This window comes from Coregonus lavaretus, assembly GCF_964263955.1.
Source record: "Coregonus lavaretus genome assembly, chromosome: 16".
Taxonomy (NCBI): Eukaryota; Metazoa; Chordata; class Actinopteri; order Salmoniformes; family Salmonidae; genus Coregonus; species Coregonus lavaretus.
In genome coordinates, this window is record NC_140003.1 from 23,731,304 (window position 1) to 23,751,350 (window position 20,047).

The 20,047-nt window shown below is 44.1% G+C and overlaps 1 protein-coding gene across 1 annotated transcript in view; it reads left to right on the forward strand.

Annotated features, from left to right (window-relative positions):
• Positions 1-10,671: 10,671 nt before the first annotated feature.
• sema5ba (sema domain, seven thrombospondin repeats (type 1 and type 1-like), transmembrane domain (TM) and short cytoplasmic domain, (semaphorin) 5Ba) overlaps positions 10,672-20,047 on the forward strand; it is a 120,735-nt gene continuing 111,359 nt past the window's right edge. The window contains exon 1 of the mRNA XM_084179907.1: positions 10,672-10,907. Within this exon, the coding sequence (XP_084036033.1) occupies positions 10,709-10,907 (199 nt within the window). The 5' untranslated portion in view covers positions 10,672-10,708. The remainder of the gene's footprint in view (positions 10,908-20,047) is intronic.

The following is a 20,047-nucleotide window of genomic DNA, read 5'->3' on the forward strand; positions in this document are numbered from 1 at the left end:
GGACCCCTGGTCTACTGGGTCACTGTCCACAGCCTCCTGGAACACTGGGCTATCGGGTCACTGTCCACAGCAGACACACACGCTGTATTACATTTACATTTACATTTTAGTCATTTAGCAGACGCTCTTATCCAGAGCGACTTACAGTTAGTGAATACATATATTTTTATACTGCCCCCCCGTGGGAATCGAACCCACAACCCTGGCGTTGCAAATGCCATGCTCTATCAACTGAGCTACATCCCTGCCGGCCATTCCCTCCCCTACCCTGGACGACGCTGGGCCAATTGTGCGCCGCCCATGAGTCTCCCGGTCGCGGCCGGCTGCGACAGAGCCTGGATTCGAACCAGGATCTCTAGTGGCACAGTTAGCACTGCGATGCAGTGCCTTAGACCACTGCGCCACTCAGGAGCATTGCCATCGATACCTGTGATTATTAGCTGTAAGGAAATTGTGTGTGGGTGGTGTGTCTGTGTGTGTGTGTGCATGTGTGTGTGCGTTCCTGCGTGTGTGTGTGTGTATGTGTGCATCCATCCAGCTGTTTTCTATGCATTCATGAGTCTATTCAGGAGTGTGCAGAGTTTTGTTAATCATATCAAGAGTTATCTTTTGATCTATGCAGCTGTCCTTTTGAAGTCTGTTGTAATCAATTTGCTCATCATTTAAAGTGTCTGGCGGCCCTTGTGTGTGTGTTTTGTTTTGTGTCCGCTCCAGTTAATGAGAACAGCACTCCTTCTGTTGTCCTTGAGATAGCAGCTAATTAGGCTGAGCCGTCTCTGCATCATTGGTTTCATAATTCCAGCTTCACTCCCATAGAATGCCATACAGCCCAGTAAAACTGTGTGATAATTCACTGCCATCCGCTGAAATGGTGGTGTATGGTGGTTTGCATGGCTCCAAGGATAGGCTCTGGACTTTTTTTCAAATCGACCAATTCCAAGGCTGGAAGCAGATTGAAAGTAAGCCCCACCCACATCTGTTTGTCTGAGTATCGCAGCCATCCTGGTCATAGTTCTTATCAGCTGTGGCATACCACCCTGGCACAGAGAGAGAGAGAGAGAGAGAGAGAGAGGTCTCAGCACTCACGCTCTAAATTCCACCGGGGATGGCAGTGAGTAATTACTGCAAGGAAAACCTTCATTCAATACACACACACTATTATACACTGACTGACACAGAGACACACACACCTAACTTCAGAAAGAGTCTCTATTTTTGGGATGAGTGCCAATAAATAAAAATCAACAGCTTATTTTAGAGAGAGAGAGAGAGAAAGCTATTGAGCAAAAGAGAGGAAAGGTGGTGACCTCTCCAATCCTGTTAACAACCTGGGTTTTGTGGGATGGACACCCCTCTATTGTGGGAGCCAATCAGAGGTCCTCCCCCCTGGACACCCAGCCAATCAGAGGTTGTCATCCCAGGTCACTTGTACTCTTTGTTGGCGGTCACCCATGCCCCGCCCTATTTGTCCCTTGCAGCTGGGTCCTGTCCTCCTGAACTCTCTGCTGTGGTGCGTTGGTCACGTTAGATAAATAGGCCATTGTATCACTATGGAAGAAACTGACCACTGAGAGATGGAGACCTAGATGGAAGCCTATTCAGAACAATTGAAGACACAATTTATTTTGATACCATTAATATTTTTTATAGAAGTAGAGTAGTGCAGCCTATTTTTTCTCAGAATGGGTGAATTTTGGAAGTAATCAAAGGCAATGGGGGACAAGTCAAATGCAAGATGGTGCTCTATACTACAGGCTTTGCATTGGAGCTTAGAGATTGGAAATGGGTATGTTGACTCATACTGTCATAGGTTAATGTGGAACACATCAAAGTATTGGTTCAGTGATTCTCAGTATTGGTTCAAGGCAAATTGTTGGATTAAGGAGTGGGTCCTTTCAATTCCAAGTTCCAACAAGTTATTTTAAAAACTTTTAATGAAAGTATATAGCAGCAGTATCTCCTGTACAGCAGAACCTCTTGGACCAATGTTTAACTATTTCACTTTGAAGGTTTAAACCGTTTGTTTAAAACACTCAAGTTTCCCTGCAAACCTCCCAAACAAATCAATACAAGAACCAGGGTTAAAGTTCTCACAGTGAAGGCTCATAGACTGTACACAATGAAGAGGTATCAGGTAAACTAGAGAAATGCACTTCATGTGGCTTCTGTCTGTGTCCCAAATGGCACCCAAATGGCCCTGGTCAAAAGTAGTGCACTATGTAGGGAATAGGATGCCATTTGGCACACACCCTGTCTGAACATATAAGGTGTGAGACTGTCTGCCAACTAATGTCATAATAGATATTTTGAAGGCCAGGCACCGTGTGTTATTACAGATCAGACTTGGGTGGAGAGCTCTGTGGTTGTGTGTGTCTGTGTCTCTGTGTCTGGGTGTATGTGTCTCTGTGTGTGTGTGTGTGTGTGATGCGGTCTGACAGGCCAGAGATTGGAAGATACCCTTTCCCTCCCAGGGCTCTGCCAGCAGATTGCTTCTGACCAACCATACATCATTCTAGACCACACAGACACACACACACACACACACAGCAGTACTATCTGGAGTCTGATGATACAAACGGTTCTCAAATCGTCACTACATTACAGGCCATATCAAATCACTTTAGCCGCTCACAGGGCAGTGTGATTAGAGGGCAGTGTGATTAGAGGGCAGTGTGATTGGAGGGCAGTGTGATTAGAGGGCAGTGTGATTGGAGGGCAGTGTGATTAGAGGGCAGTGTGATTGGAGGGCAGTGTGATTGGAGGGCAGTGTGATTGGAGGGCAGTGTGATTGGAGGACAGTGTGATTGGAGGGCTGTGTGATTGGAGGACAGTGTGATTGGAGGGCAGTGTGATTGGAGGACAGTGTGATTGGAGGGCTGTGTGATTGGGGGCAGTGTGATTTGGAGGGCAGTGTGATTTGGAGGGCAGTGTGATTGGAGGGCAGTGTGATTGGAGGGCAGTGTGATTGGAGGGCAGTGTGATTGGAGGACAGTGTGATTGGAGGGCTGTGTGATTGGAGGGCAGTGTGATTGGAGGGCAGTGTGATTGGAGGGCAGTGTGATTGGAGGGCAGTGTGATTGGAGGACAGTGTGATTGGAGGACAGTGTGATTGGAGGGCTGTGTGATTGTGGGGCAGTGTAATTGGACGTTTAGAACAGCTCAATAAGTGGCCCTCTCGCCTCAGGCCTTTGTGTCCTAATCAAAATCTAATTTCTTCATTGTTGGAGCCTATTTGGGCTCTTTGAACTGTGCTTCATGCACCGTAATAAAACCCTGGAGGTGCTGTAACTAATTGTTTTGTTCCAATATAAATCAGCCAACGTTAAGAGGTGCAATCTGCGATTACAATCAGGACTTTTCTTTGTGTGTTGGAGTCTGAGTGGTGTAATGCAAGTTGTTCTCACTCAGAGGCTGTGTCCTAAATAGCACCCTATTCCCTATATAGTGCACTACTTTTTACCAGGGCCCATAGGCATAGGGCCCTGGTCAAAATGAGTGCACTATAGAAAATAGGGTGCCTTTTGGGATGCAACCAGACTCTGAAGCAGTGCTAGAATACGTAACCAGACCAGTCTGGGGAAACAGAACAGGAGTGCTGTAAGAGTGTAATAGGCTCTTCAAAACTGGGATTTCTCAGATTGGCAGCGAGGCCAGTGGGTGCTTTCACTGATGTAGACAGACAGCAAGTGATGATTGCCCTCCCTGAGATTCTACTGGCTGCTGTGTATGAGCACTCACTTCCTAGAAAGACACAGCCCACAGACACACATTCTGTAGCACTACACAAAGACGAAGAAATACACTTTGTGCTCTGTGGACTGTCTCCACTCTGGAGAATGCAAAGTGCAGACAAACACACAATAATATTATTTTGTTGTCTGGCCCTTTGTGCTAGGATAGATCACAGTCAAATAACTGTGTTATCCTTCTACTATTGTATCTGCACATGGAGACACCAACTGCCTTTTCTATGTGTTATCATATGGTTATGATATAGACACTGAGTAATGATGGTATGATATCATACACATTCCATATCGTTTGATTCAACCCCGTCACGCCCTGTTAATGCCGTCACCCCCATAGAATTATAAATAGAATGTTTATTCCTATGTTCACCCCCAGTCAGTCCCAAGGCTCTTTTCTGTGTCCGAGACTCCGAGGTCATTCAAGCACATTCCTTGGGAAAGCCATTTCTTCTATTTTAACAGACCTACTCAAGCGTGAGCATGGCGACTCAATAAGAGATTTCTACGACCCTCCCATCACCCTTTTACCAAAAAGGTCCTTTTATATCAGCCCTTCCCCATCTTGTCCCACATTCCTATGGTCTTCCCCAAGTGTGTAGCCTATTAACCCCCCCCCCCCCCCCCCCCCCCTCCTCCCCACATCCTCCCCTCCTATTTGGCTCATAACGGGCCCCAATTGTCCCCCCTCACCCCCCTCAACCCCCAACCCCCCCCCCCCCCATCGCCCGTTGCCCAGACACCTATGGGCCATCTCAGAGCAGACATTAAAAAGATTGGTGAGGCTCAGCTATTGAATAGAATTAGACATGGTCAATGTAACCCCGACGGGACCAAACCCCTTGGGGAGAAAGGGGGAGAAGGGGGGAGAGAGGGGGGGTTGAATAGGGATGAGAGTATGGTAGCAGTATGTTTGTTCCTGTGTGGTGCCTCATGCCTACTAGTTATTTATGAGTTAAGGCAGTAAAAGACAGTGTGAGTTTAACTTATAATTGGTCAAAGTTGTCAAATGCTATAGTGTGTTAGTAGTTAGTGGGCTGTAGATATTCCTTCTTACTTCCTAGATGTCTCTTGGTGCTGTACAGTAGGTTGGTATGCTTTGCGTTCTTGCTGTGTGTGTTTGCTTAGCTTAGTTATTTCCCTAAGTGAACAACAAACATGAGAAGTGGGAAATGAAGTGTGCAGCATCTAATTTCCTAAAAAACCCATTTGGGAAATCAAATGGTTTTAATTGAGAAACGTGGATATTATGTAGGTTTAATTGAGAAACGTGGATATTATGTAGGTTTAATTGAGAAACTTGGATACTATGTAGGTTTAATTGAGAAATGTGGATATTATGTAGGTTTAATTGAGAAATGTGGATATTATGTAGGTTTAATTGAGAAACGTGGATATTATGTAGGTTTAATTGAGAAACAGGTGCTGTATTTACTTCTGCCGCAAATCAGCTCTATTTGTCTGCATCTCTGCCAGACAGGATACCTGGGAGCGTCTTCTGATCTGATGAGCTGGTGTTGGTATTCCACTGGTACTAAAGCTAATGTCGATGTTAGCGCGTTTGCGTGTGTGTGTGGTTATGTGTGTGTGTGGTTATGTGTGTGTGTGTGGTTATGTGTGTGTGTGTGCGTGCGTGTATGTTTTTGTGTGCGTGTGTGTGTGTGTGTGTGCGCGCAACAGAAGGCTTAGTGAGAACGGTACATTTTTCATACACTTACTGCTCATGGGGCCTCAATAATACAAGATGCTTAACAATCACATCCAATCAACATAGCTTAAGATAAAATGCATCAAAGAACCCATTGGAGCGGAACCAGTCCTCCTTGGAGACTTTCCCAACGGAAATTACCAATTTAATTTAGATTAGTTTTTTTCTTGTTATTTTTTTGAAGCGTAAACATCAATAGCAACATCCGTTCAGTCGCAGTTAAACACTTTATTTCTCTGATATGGGGTAGCTAGCCTACCTTGGTTTTTATGAACAGCACCAGTGATTGTTGCATCCCAAATGGCACCCTATTCCCTATTTATTGCACTTTTTCCAGGGCCGATAGGGCTTTGGTCAAAAGTAGTGCACTACATAGGGAATAGGGTGCCATTTGGGACACAGGCATTGTCTTCCCAATGGGCTGGAAGCAATTTAATCAGTGTCCTAATTGATTCAGATGTGATTCGGTTGAAGGACTTTCTATTGAGTTGTAATTAGAAGTAGTCCCCTGGGCAACAGGGTAGAGAGTAGACCCATCACCAACCCGGATGAGGGAAGGTGCAGGCAGAGCGCTCAGGGCCCTAAATCATCCGTCTCCGGTATGGCGAAGCAGAGTGGAGCCGGAGAGGGGAGCCAGTGATTCATCCTCAACCTTTATGGCTAGTAGGGAGAGGGAAACTGTCTGACACACCTGCTGGCCCAGCGGCCTTATAGAATGGGATAAAAGCCCTCTGACATTATTAAAGACAGAGTGTTTTAAATGAGTTTTTTATGGCCTCCACCCTACCGCTCCGCCTCTCCCGTCCTGTCCGTTGCTTTAGTTTTAGTGAAAAGGCATCATTTTGAATGAGGCTGTTAAGTTTAAAAGGTCTGAAAGACTGAGGGGAGCGGGGGGTAAAAAAGATGCACCCCACCCCAACCCCCACACAGCAGAGAAAGAGAATATGAACAAGGGAAAGAAGACAAGCTAAAAAGTGTCTCTCCTCATAGACTATTATTCTGTCTCCAGGGCCCATGACTTGCTATTGCACCAGCCAAGCTATGCAACTATTTACATTTCATGGCATTTATCAGACTTCACTCTCTCTCACCTTGCTTTCAGACACGCAGTATGTGGGTATCACTTAGTGGATAGAGAAAACATATTTAGCATTTTGGTCTAGAAGACGTACCTTTTTCTATGAGGTTACTTTCATGGCCTACGTTACATCATCAATCTCTGAGCTGCTCTTTATTTCTCAGGATGGTTTCTCTGATGTGTCTTGACACGCTGTGGGCTCAGTGCAAACACTCTACTCTACCTGGCCCCATCTACTGAAGACCTGGTTCAAAATATTCACTGTTACCATAGCTACAGGATGGCATCCAATGGCAGTGAGTGAGCTGAGAGACTATATGAAATCAGAGCAATCTCAATGACTGGATCTCCCACCTCCAGTGTGTGTGTGCGTGCGTGCGTCAATGATTGTACCTCCTGCTTCCAACCATAGTCTCTCTGCTCGATCCTCAGAGGGCTATTAACAGGGGACGTGTCTGGGCATTCATTAGTCAAAACCCCTGGAAGTTCCCCTCTAATCCATGAGCACACTGTCCACAGTCCATGGATCATTTACTGACTGACTCCTTCTCCCAGCCAGGCAGTCTGTTATGCTGTGTTTGTGTGTGTCAGAGACAAGTGTAGATGTGGTGGTGAAGGCTTGGATTCACAAGTGGGATGGAAAAGTGTTGGATAGACAGCTGACAGAGCTGAGAGGAGTACCTGTGCCACAGAGGAGCAATCGCCTTGGTTTCATCTTGGCAAATAGCATTCAAGCAGGAGAACATCAGAGAGGGTCTGTCATACACTCTTAGAAAAAAAGGTGTTATCTAGAACCTACACGTTTTTTTGGGCTGTCCCCATAGGAGAACCCTTTGAAGAACAATGTTTGGTTCAAGGTAGAACCTATTTGGTTCCAGGTAGAATCATTTTGGGTTCCATGTAGAACCCTTTTCACAGAGGGTTCTACATGGAACCCAAAAGGCTTCTGCCTGGAACCAAAAAGGGTTCTCCTATGGGGACAGCCGAATAACCCTTCTGGAACCTTTTTTTCTAAGAGTGTAGTGGGCCTCTTCTTTTAGTGTCCTCACTAAGGGAGCAGTGGTGGACACACGCACCCAGGCACACACACACACACACACACACACACACACTTGGTGCCAGGTCTGCCTGATTGCTGACCCAGAAGGGACTGTGACCAGCTGTTCAAGGGTTTAATTCGCCAGTTTTGTGAGTTAGACGCGTGTGTGCATAAGTGCGTGCATGCTTGCGTGCGTGTGTGTGATTTGATGATGTGTGTATGTGGACTAATGAAACCAAATCTGTCCACCCAAAGTGCCAGTGGAGCCTAGTCTACACACTCACACCTCCACCTGCTGTTAGCGTTTACCCACGGGTCTAGTTGACTGTGTCTGTGCCAAGACCAGCTCTGCTCTGTGGGTTGTAGAGCTGCTGCTGCCCCTCCTGGTCTTCTCTCTCTACACCAGCCAAGCACTATTTTAATTAACACCAGTTCTATTTTACTGAAGGGACTACTATTAGGCTTGAATATACTTTACATAGCAGTGTATCTAACAGTAGTGTTTTGCTTACTTGCAGATTCACAGCATACTTTTCATCGCAAATGATGTTCTAGCTAGGGTTGACATGAGGAATATTGCACTCAGTAACCCATCCCTTCTTGAAACTGTTTTCCATGCAAACGCATGGAATGCTGTATGCTTAGGGCTTTTCAATGTACACCACCAGTCAAAAGTTTGGACACACCTACTCATTCAAGGGTTTTCCTTTATTTTAAAAATGTTTTACATTGTAGAATAGTAATGAAGACATCAAAACTATGAAATAACACATATGGAATCATGTAGTAACCAAAAAAGTGTTAAACAAATCTAAATATATTCAAATAGCCACCCTTTTCCTTGATGACAGCTTTGCACACTCTTGGCATTCTCTCAACCAGCTTCATGAGATAGTCACCTGGAATGCATTTCTTAAAAGTGAATTTGTGTAATTTCTTTCCTTCTTAATTCATTTGAGCCAATCAGTTGTGTTGTGACAAGGTAGGGGGGTATACAGAAGATAGCCCTATATGGTAAAAGACCAAGTCCATATTATGGCAATAACAGCTCAAATAAGTTAAGAGAAACAACAGTCCATCATTACTTTAGGACATGAAGGTCAGTCAATACAGAACATTTCAAGAACTTTGAATGTTTCTTCAAGTGCATTCGCAAAAACCATCAAGTGCTATGATGAAACTGACTCTCATGAGGACCGCCACAGGAATGGAAGACCCAGAGATACCTCTGCTGCAGAGGATAAGTTCATTAGAGTTACCAGCCTCAGAAATTGCAGCCCAAATATATGCTTCACAGAGTTCAAGTAACAGACACATCTCAACATCAACTGTTCAGAGGAGACTGTGAATCAGGCCTTCATGGTCGAATTGCTGCAAAGAAACCACTACTAAAGGACACCAATAATAAGAAGAGACTTGCTTGGGCCAAAAAACACAAGCAATGGACATTAGACCGGTGGATATTTGTCCTTTGGTCTGGAGTCCAAATTTGAGATTTTTGGTTCCAACCGCTGTGTCTTTGTGAGACGCGATGTGGGTGAACGGATTATCTCCGCATGTGTATTTCCCACCGTAAAGCATGGTGGAGGAGGTGTTATGGTGTGGGGGTGCTTTGCTGGTGACACTGTCTGTGATTTATTTAGAATTCAAGGCATACTTAAACATCATGGTTATCACAGCATTCTGCAGTGATACGCCATCCCATCTGGTTTGGGCTTAGTGGGACTATCATTTGTTTTTTCAACAGGACAATGACCCAACACACCTCTAGGCTGTGTAAGGGCTATTTTACCAAAAAGGAGAGTGATGGAGTGCTGCATCAGATGACCTGGCCTCCACAATCCCCCGACCTCCACCCAATTGAGATGGTTTGGGATGAGTCGGACCATAGAGTGAAGGAAAAGCAGCCAACAAGTGCTCAGCATATGTGGGAACTCCTTCATGACTGTTGGAAAAGCATTCCAGGTGAAGCTGGTTGAGAGAATGCCAAGAGTGTGCAAAGCTGTCATCAAGGCATAGGGTGGCTATTTGAAGAATCTCAAATATAAATATATTTTGATTTGTTTAACACTTTTCTGCTTAATGCATGATTCCATATGTGTTATTTTTATTATTTTTATGTCTTCACTATTATTCTACAATGTAGAAAATAGTACAAATAAAGAAAAACCCTGGAATGAGTTGGTGTTTCCAAACTTTTGACTGGTACTGTATGTCTAGTGGCACATCTGTGTTCCTTGGCATTTACCCTGAGCCTGTTTTGTTGACTGTTACTGTATTATAATGACAATCACCCCAGCCTCTTATGTGCCTAATTAGTTACCAGCTGTAGTGAGAGAGAGTGGGTTAATTGATTGTGGGCAATAAGGTTGACTTTAAACTCAACCAAGCTAATGATGTGTTATTGATCGGTCCATTAAAAGGAATACTATTACAAGGAGACCTAACCCTGTGAATGTGAGAGCAGGAAGTTAGAAATGATGAGTAAGATATTTCAGCTATTCATGTGCGTCATCTACTCAAAACCATTAGTTAAAACATTTAGTTAAGGATAGGGATTTTTCTTGTGTTAAGCACATTTCTATGAGCCATAGATTTTAAGTTCACAGGGTTCTGGTACATTAACTCATGGTAACTTGCACCCCATTGAACAATCCACTACCTTCTTATTCAATTTTCTGATTTTAATCAGCCGTTAAATTAACTTCTGAGGTTTAATTGCGTATTTTGAATGATTATGGTGAGGTCAGGGGTTAGGTACTTCACAGACATGGCTCCTTGATGTTTAGGTGTCTCTGTTTGCAGTTTTCTCTACTCACTCTCTGACCTGTCTCTTTGTTTTTCACTTGTCTCCTTTTCATATTTTGACGCATTATTTAGACAGGGAGAGGGAGAAATAGGCAAGTGGGATAAACAGTGGGACAAGGGGGAAAAACAGGGTGGATGCGGGGATCAAACCCCAGTCTCCGGGATTGTACATATGTGTCAAGAACCAGAAGTGTTACCATGCAACTACAGACTCTGCACAACACGTCTTCTTTTTCGAACTCTCTCTCTTTCTTCCCTTCTTCTTTTCTCACAGTTGTATCCCAGAGGCCCACCTTGGCAGTTAGAGGAGAGGCTCCGCCCCCATCACCATGACAGCAGCGTTGCCGCGGAACGCTGCCCCCCTGTCTGTGCCTGGCCTGTTGCTCCTCCCCCTGCTCCTGCTGCCCTTCCCCATCGCACTGTCCCAGAAACACCTGCTCCCCTCCCCACCTGCCCCCACACCCGCCCCCCAGTACCTGTCCCGGCCGGAGTGTACACGGAGAGAACACCCTGTGGTCACCTTCCAAGGTAAGTCTTAATATACTGTACACTGTACACACCCTCCTGACTGGACAGAGCTATTGACAAGGCCCTTCCTCTAACGAATGTATGCAAACTTGTCTATTTACAGTAGACTTAAACCCATTTAATTACTAGACATCACATTGGTCTTAGATCCCCCATAATAACACTCTCAATCCTTTCACCTCTATCATACAGAGTGTCATTACCTAAAGGCTCTTCTTCTTGAACAAAAGTTTGGATTAAATTGTTTTACCTAAGAATGTTTTGCCAAAGGGATCAGTGTGGAAATGTACACCCATTATGATTAAATCAATGAAGAGAATTACTGAACAGACTCCAAGCCTAACAGGTTACAGGGAGGAGCAGCCCTTTGTACAGACAAGCTCTATAGCCTTCTGTCGTATCTATACTATACAGCAGGGGTCTCCAACCTTTTCTAGCATGAGAGCAACTTAAAAAATATGAAACATGTCGCAAGCTACATTTTTTTTATAGCTTTCAAATAGGCACATTCTTCTCTTCTCCTCTACCCTGAAACTCTTCCCTGGGTTCTTGGTGTACAAGAGATGTGTTTTCTGTCAATATACCTGGTAGGATCATGGTTCATAAACAGTCTTTTGGCCCCATAGAATTCTCTTTTGTATTTTCCCAAATGCTGTTTTCTGTTTTATTTTTCCTGGTTTTGGATTATTTTCTGTTTTTTACTCTTAATATTACAATTATTCATAAAGAAACAACGAAAATGGATGTTATGAGTCCATGTCAATGCTTAAATCACATCAGAAAACCATTTTTGAGCTTTTTTGTGTTATTCCCCTTTAATTGCGCATTTAGCAAGAGAGGAAATGTGTCAGTCTGGCATGTTTCTGCTGTTAGGCCTACTGCTTCAGCACGTCATGGCTGTTTGCAAAACAATGGCAACCCAATTGATACAAATAATCAAGATATAGTTTTGTCAGGTAAGCCTACTTTGTAGTTAACATTTAACAGTTAACATTTAATTGAAAAGGTTTGTGGGGAAAGTCTTTCTGTCTACCCACAAGACGGTTATCATTAGCATCGCTAATGAGTGATAGACACCAAACAGACAGACAGGGGCAATATTGCTGGAAATTAATTGGCAGATATTGTGTTACGTTTGGCTTTTTAAACCAATAGTTGGTAACCAGGGGTAGGATAATGTCAGTGTGGCTTTGATTGGGTAGCCGGACGCTTTATGTTAATGACAGTTTGCGATGGAACACATGAAAAAATGCACATACTTTCAGAATTGATTGGCGAGCTACTGTCACGATCGTTTATAGACGGGACGGACCAAGGCGCAGCGTGATATGCCAACATGTTTATTTGACGAGTAAACACACAACAAAACAACAAACGAAACGTGAAGTCCAAGGTAGCACACAAACAACATACCTTACACGGAACAAGATCCCACAACCCACTAGTGCCAATAGGCTGCCTAAGTATGGGCCCCAATCAGAGACAACGAGCAACAGCTGCCTCTGATTGGGAACCACACAGGCCAACATAGATCTAGACATAATAGAAACTACAACATAGATATACACAACATAGAAACTACACACCCTGACTCAACATATACGAGTCCCCTGAGTCAGGGCGTGACAGCTACTCATAAGTGGGCTGCAAGCTACTGGTAGCTAGTTATCTACCTGTTGAAGAACCCTGTTATACAGAGAGAAACAGAGATGCTTTATGTTGATGCCAGCACCGTTTGACAGACACACCAGTAAGACAGGGAGATAACATTTCAATCTCTCTGTCTGCCAGCTTCAATAATTCCTCATGTTGGTTGGTTCACACACACTCAAACGCACGCACACACGCACATACATACATCATTCAGGACAGAGATACAGAGAGAACATTGTGTACAGTGATACCCCCTTTATCTTCTCTGTTCATCTATGCAGCGGGTCAAGAAACTAGGTGTTCTCCTTAGTGAGAAACAGACATGCAGAGTGAATGAGGGAGGATGGACACTGAAATGGCTGTGTTTATTTCAGGAGATGGTGTGTTTGTTAACCTTTCCAAGGGCCATGAATAGATAGATAGATTGGTAAAATAAATTCAGTGTGGGGAAAGGAAGAAGGAAAGAAAGAAATAGTGAAGTGATAAAGCTAGAAGGTTTACTTATTATTGGAAATATGCCCAAACCTCTCTAAAATCAATGAGTCATATGAACATTTCCTGGGGCCCCTATAGCCTGCTTTTTATTGCAGTGCAGCATTATCACCTGATGGTGTTCCTTCGGGGGCCAGTTTATTAATGTTATCATGAGGTCCTCCAGGGTCCAGGAGGAGGGCTGGAAGCCAAGGAGGACTCTTTCTTTCTTTACAAAAAAACTCAGGAACTCCATTTTCCATTTACAGATTCAGATTTTAATGAATCAGTAGAAAAGTATAGAAAGAGCAGGGGATATAATTAAGACTATTAAATGTCACCGTTTCAGCACCATTCTCAAGACCTTCTCTGTATCTGTAATGGTAAGTTACCTGGATCAAAAATATCCTTTCGCTCAGCTCCATTCATACCTACCTACCTTCACAGTGTGCTTACAGCTACCAGATAATCCTTAGACTGCTGTCAGTGCTGCCTACTGCACATCAAAGGCATACTATACCCACTTTAGAATGGCTCTCACAGATGGAGAGCAGATGGCCCATTTGCTTAGCATATCTGGCAGTATAACCCTTTATGTGGGGGCAGCAGCTATAGAAACACCGTAACAATGAAGGTGTCAGGCTGAACCTGAGATTAGACCCAGTGATTGATGAACGTTTTATCGTAGGGTGGTGGAGCGGTCACTGAGCCAAGTCACCTTGTGGAGGGGTGGGGTGGGTTGCACACGGGACGGGGGCCTTTTTAATCTGGCTGGGGTGATGTGTGTGTGTGTCTGAGCAGGGAGAAGGGATCAGGATCAGGGGGCTTCTCTTGGCCTCTCTAGCCTCTGAAGCTGGTGCACTTCACTGGAGCATGGTGAAGCTTCCTCTTAAGATGTTCCTGTGGCGGTGTGTTAACCGCTATACCTTGGAGGCCCCTTTGCTTTGAAAAGGCTTAAACGGCTAAGTGGATCTTGTGACGAAAAAATAGGCGTTTTAGTTGAAGATCGCACATTTTCCTCTCAGAGTCGTCGCTCTTAAAGCCAGTTCATCTGCTTCATGAACTCAGTGAACCAAGTTGCAGAGCCATCTTCTTCTCACCTCTTTTCTCCCTCGCCTCTCCATCTCTGCCTCCCTCTTCTTCTCACCACTTTTCTCCCTCGCCTCTCCATCTCTGCCTCCCTCCTCTTCTCACCTCTTTTCTCCCTCGCCTCTCCATCTCTGCCTCCCTCCTCTTCTCACCTCTTTTCTCCCTCGCCTCTCCATCTCTGCCTCCCTCCTCTTCTCTCCTCTTTCCCCTCCCCTCTTCTTCTCTCATCTCTCAACCCAAAGCTGCTGTAATAGGCAGTGTTAGTCTTCTCCGGCAGGATTGTCTCGCTATCTGTTCTTGTCTGGATAATGACGCTGTCGTCTAAGCCGTGTCACCGTCCGAAGGGCCTCTTGAGAGAGAGAAAGAGAGAGAGAGAGAGCACAAGAGGAAGAGAGAGAGAGTGATGTTCTCTTCTGATTGGCTATCACACTCAGAGCCTGGGGAAGGAGGATAATAATGGATGAAGGGGAAAAAGTTTGGCCTTTAATGGCACGTTAGTTGAATTGAAGGTAGCGGGAGCGGTATTCTCTCTCGCTCTCTCGCTCTCTCGCTCTCTCTCTGTCTATCTCTCTCTTTGTCTCTCTTTGTCGCAGAACATGAGTCATAGTGGTCCCTGCTCTGTGAGCCTCACTCCTGTCCTCAAACACACATTCTCTCCCACCGTTTCAAAGACACAGGTGTGATGCTCCTCACCAGGCACCTTTGCCAAATTGCTAGCAGCCCTAGATGTTTTCTGAAAAGACACCTCCTTTAAAATTTCTGCCTGGCTGGCTGCTTGACATGCCGATTACCCCCCTGGTCCTGTGTGTGTCCATCCAGCCCAGCCCAGCCTCAGCCCTCTCTCTCTCCCCTCTCCGGAGTGGCCCTCTCTCAGCTGACAAACACTGTGTCCCTGGCCTCCATTATCACTGCACACTCTGGAGGAGGGATGTGCTTCACTGAGGCACACACACACACACACACACACACACACACACACACACACACACACACACACACACACACACACACACACACACACACACACACACACACACACTGCAACACAAACCACATGAAAATACAAGGGAAATCCACCAAGTCAGAGGAAGACAGAAGAAGAGAGGGGAGACTAAACAAAACATTTTGGGTGGAATTTGGGAAGATAAGCTGCAGCAATCTGCTGTGTCTGATAAGATCTTGAGGTCTCCGGAGAGAGAGAAGGAGGGGAGGGAGAGAGGGGAGAGGGAGAGAGGGAGAGGGATGGGATAGGAGGAGGGAGGGAGGGAGGGAGGGAGGTCAGAATGTTCCCCTGTGTGGGAGAGGAGAATGGAAGATCATCTGGCAGAGAGCAGGAAGCATCTGAATACTTCAGGCTGTGCCACACCCGCTTTGACTTTTACCTGAGTAGGGCACGACCAATGCTGTCTATTAGCATTGTTTGTCTGGGACATTTGGATCATTGTTTTTTCATGCATGCAGCGGCTTTCCTGATACACCACTGTTCATTGACTCTGACAAAAATGATGCTTTCTCAGTCCTACCATGTTAGTAGCCATGTTAGTAGTACTTAGTATGTGAAAATGTCCATTCACTCAATGATATATACATAATCTGTGAAATACAGTAGAATTAGCATAAACAATACCCTGCTATCTAACCGTTATATTGTCTGCAGGGTAACTATTTCACATGTTTGAGTCTGTGATGACAGACAGGTGCCTTCAACACAATATGTGTCATTCATACATCATTAACAAGTTAGCCCCTGAGCAGAGCAATCAACACCATGCTCAATTAATGTACTAATGAGAAAAAGCATTTCTCATATTTGTTTTCTATTTCTGATGGAAATGTTATGTAATTAAGTAAACAGTTCTGCCCCCAGAAGCCAAAATGTAACATAAGGCTCCAAAAAACGTTTACTCCAAATAAATAGTTTGGTTTCCAAGGTTATCGGACTGACCCCAAGGTCAACTGCCAGTGGTTTGTTATGGTTTGGGATTTGAATGTCAACAAAAGGCATTAACTTACTGACGATCGAGGCCTGCACAGAACTGAGAGAAAACATAATCTCTCTCTCATTCTAATTAAACTGTGGTGATTTGATTTGAATCCTGAAATAAAGAGTTGTCTATAATCTCCTATTAGAAATTAATTAAAAAACTTTGTATCCAGGCCCTGTCTTTCTGAAGGATATCTGGGGTCACACTCAAACAACAGCCATCACAGAGTAGACCTCCTAGACTAGATAGGACTAATCATCAGGATCAGGATCAACAAATTGCATGACTCTTAAACTGTGTTTACATCATAACCCTGATGCCCAACAGATATGATAGTAGCTAACTCAACAAGCTACCCACAACACTTTACTGGATTAGGTAAAGGAAGACTGTGGTGGCAGAATGATGAGGTCTGTCTGTCTTTATCGGGCTGTCCTTTCATGTTGTTTTTGTGTACAAATTAGAGGGATTCCATCAGATTGCATGAGATGAACGGATCTGGATTACGCTCATGAGAGAGTTTGAGTTTCCTTTCCCTCAACTGTCTGTCGTCTAATTATGCAATTACTAAGAACAAATTTTGTGGGCTTTCCAAGCTGCCTTTGTAGCTGCCAAGCCCTCTTGTGTATACCTATTATACAGTGTTTGCGGCGAGACAGAGACACTACTTCTTATTCAGTAGAGGCTGTCTTTCTGTGAAGAAAAGCTGTGTCTTTTTTAAATTCTGTCAATGCGGGTATATAAAGGTTATGATTCATGTCCCTCGAGTGTCTAAGGCAGTGTCTTCTCCCGCCAGCTCTGGTGGCTAATGCATTAATCTGTCGCTCTGCAGATCAGTGAAAACATTTAATAATCGTCCATCAACTGCAGATCCAGGCCAGGGGCGACTACTGGGGTGGAGGGCTTTCATATTTATCTCTCTTAATTGTTCTCTGTTTGTCTTTCTGTCTGTCGCTGTGTGTGTGTGTGTGTGTGTGTGTGTGTGTGTGTGTGTGTGTGTGTGTGTGTGTGTGTGATGGATTGCCCGACAGACTTTATGAGGTGAAGGGAGCTGGACACCCATATAAGACCATTTGTTAGCGTGGGGATAAATGTCTGTCAAGATAGAAAGGCCTTTACTGTCAGAAAGCCTTTTAACAAAGTAAACAAGCCAAGCTGTCACAAGTGAATCAAATTCAGCTGGCCACTTTGCAGGCTTATAAAGTGCTCCTGCATGTACTAGAACATTTATCTCTGTGTGACGTTATTACAGTTCAATCAAAGAAAGGATATGTAACCCATGAACAATTTCTGAACAAGATCAAAATCGGTTTCTACACCTGGCAACAGAGCAAATTCTTGGCTTATTTATTAAACATTACTCACTTGTTGGACACAGATCCAACTGGATTGCATTAGACATTAGACATGGTGTCCTTTCTATGTGTCTCTATGTGTTTGTTGGCTGGTGTTTGTGTGCGTGTGTATGGGATGACCCAGAGGTTATCAACAACCTCCTACACCCGGAGAGCTCACACTGCTGTCAACACTACTCCCACTCACACTGTCTCTCCTGGTATGTTTGCATGCACACACTGACACACACACACACACACACACACACACACACACACACACACACACACACACACACACACACACACACACACACACACACACACACACACACACACACACACACACACACACACACACACACACATGCATACAGTATACTACACTCCCACTCCCCCTGTCTCTCCTCGCACACTCGGTACAGCATGCCCAGACAGCCATCGTATGCTGGGTACACGTGCTAGTTAGTTTGAGGCCCCTGGGGAACCACTTCACTTAACCACACTCTGACATGGTTGTTGCAATGTGTGACTGTGTTGACAGTGTTTAGGGAATGTGGTGTGTGGAGGTTCTTAAATAGCCAAGGCAACCCTTTCTGATCTGTTCTGTTCTGATCTGATCTGTTCTGATCTGACTACCATCTTGGGAGTTGATTGTATAAGAAGATGTACAGTACAGCACAAACACTCTGTTGCTCTCTGCACAGTCCACCCCCACCCCTATAACGATGTTTAATCTTCAACACGGTTTAGGAGGTTTTTGGATAAGCCTGTGAGAGAAATGTCCCCTCTTCTCTCTCTTCTTCCCCTCCCTCTCTCTCCCCCTCGCTCCAGGCTTCATCCACAGCCATTAATCACACAGTTTGACATGTAGATGTTTCTTCTCGTTCAGTGTGTGTGTGTGTGTGTTCTTGTTTCGTGTGTGTTTTCTAGACGAGCACATCCCCATACAAGACATTAAACCACATAATTACATGTTCAACCTGAGAGGGTTGGATGTTAGTTTTTGTGGATGTGTGTTAAAGGGGCAATCTGCAATTGGTACATCTATTTTTAGACTTTTTAATTAATGATATATACCTATTGATTCTTAACTTATAAATGCCTCTTGAGCTTAGTTCAACTGTCATACACCTTCAGAACCCAAAATAGAAGCTTGCTTTACTCCTTTGTTTGTAAGCAGTGTTATTGTACTATATACCCTCAACACATGGTTAAAACAATAATTTCTCATGGATTGTCAGTTCTTGCATCCATAGCTCTGTCTAGGAATTTTAGAGTGGTTACATTTTTTAAGCCCCATCCTTAAGCTTTGTACCAAAGCATTGGTGCCTGCGTTGTTATTGTTTGAATTGCAGATTGTCCCTTTAAAGTGTGTCTGCAAACATATCAGAGATACATGCCATGCCTAGTGGATGAGATACCACCAGCTCCACCATTCAGTCTTTGAAAAAAAGGTGTCATCTAGAACATAAAATTGTTCTTCGGCTGTCCCCATAGTATAACCCTTTGAAGAACCCTTTTTGGTTCCAGGTAGAACCCTTTTGGTTCCAGGTAGAACCCTTTTGGGTTTCATGTAAAACCCTTTCCACAGAGGGTTCTACATGGAAGTCAAAAGTGTTATACCTGCAACCAAAAAGGGTTCTACCTGGAACCAAAATGGGGTCTCCTATGGGGACAGCCGCAGAACCCTTTTGGAACCCTTTTTTCTAAGAGTGTATGATTACTCTGCTATTGTCTAGTTTTGTCTTAATAATCCATCCCTATGATTACTCTGCTCCCGTCTCACTATGTCTTAATAAAGGATGCTCAGGATAATGGGGCCATATGGTTCTAATCAATCCTACTGTAGTCTTTTCATTCGCTGGTTTAGTTAAAGGCTGTAATGTATTGGAAATCTGTGGGTCTAATTGGTTTTCCCAAGAGCTTTGCCAAGAATTCAGTTAAGTGTGAATTGTTATATCATCCCAGCTATGAATTTCCTCTCTAAAGCTGACAGTGAGGTTGTATTTTAGTTCACGATATCATGAGAGAGATTAATCAGAATTAGCTTTCTTTTGTTTCTTTAATCTCTTTAGTTTTGTTATTTTTTCAAATTCAAACACTCACTTCCTCCCTAAATGGCAAATGCATTTGTAGCTTCATGCAGTAAACAAAATGAGGATTCCCAAAGTTGTCTTGCAAGGGGCAAAAATGAAATAGTTTTTGAAGTCCACAGTGAATTATGAAAATGTCTTAAAAGGCTTTCTGTCATGTTATATGCTACTAAACACACTACACATCAACTACAATGATGAATCTAAGCAACCAACTGCTGTGATATTGTGTTCTACATCAAAAAATTATAAATCCCATTCGCCTTACAGTCTCCCATGTGGAGAAATCCATTTAGTAAACCCACGCTCAGGTCACATGGAGATCAGCTGGGCCCTTTTGGTAGAAAATGTTCTTTTTGTGTCTTTTTTCTGCTACACTAAAGGACCCACCACTCTACTGTGTGACTCCCTGTGACTCTGCTTGGAGAAACTGTTTTGATTTGTGAAAGCGAGTGCCAAATGTCTGAAATGGCGGGCACTGTGGCTGTGGTTGGGAGCCTGGCGTGTGTCCT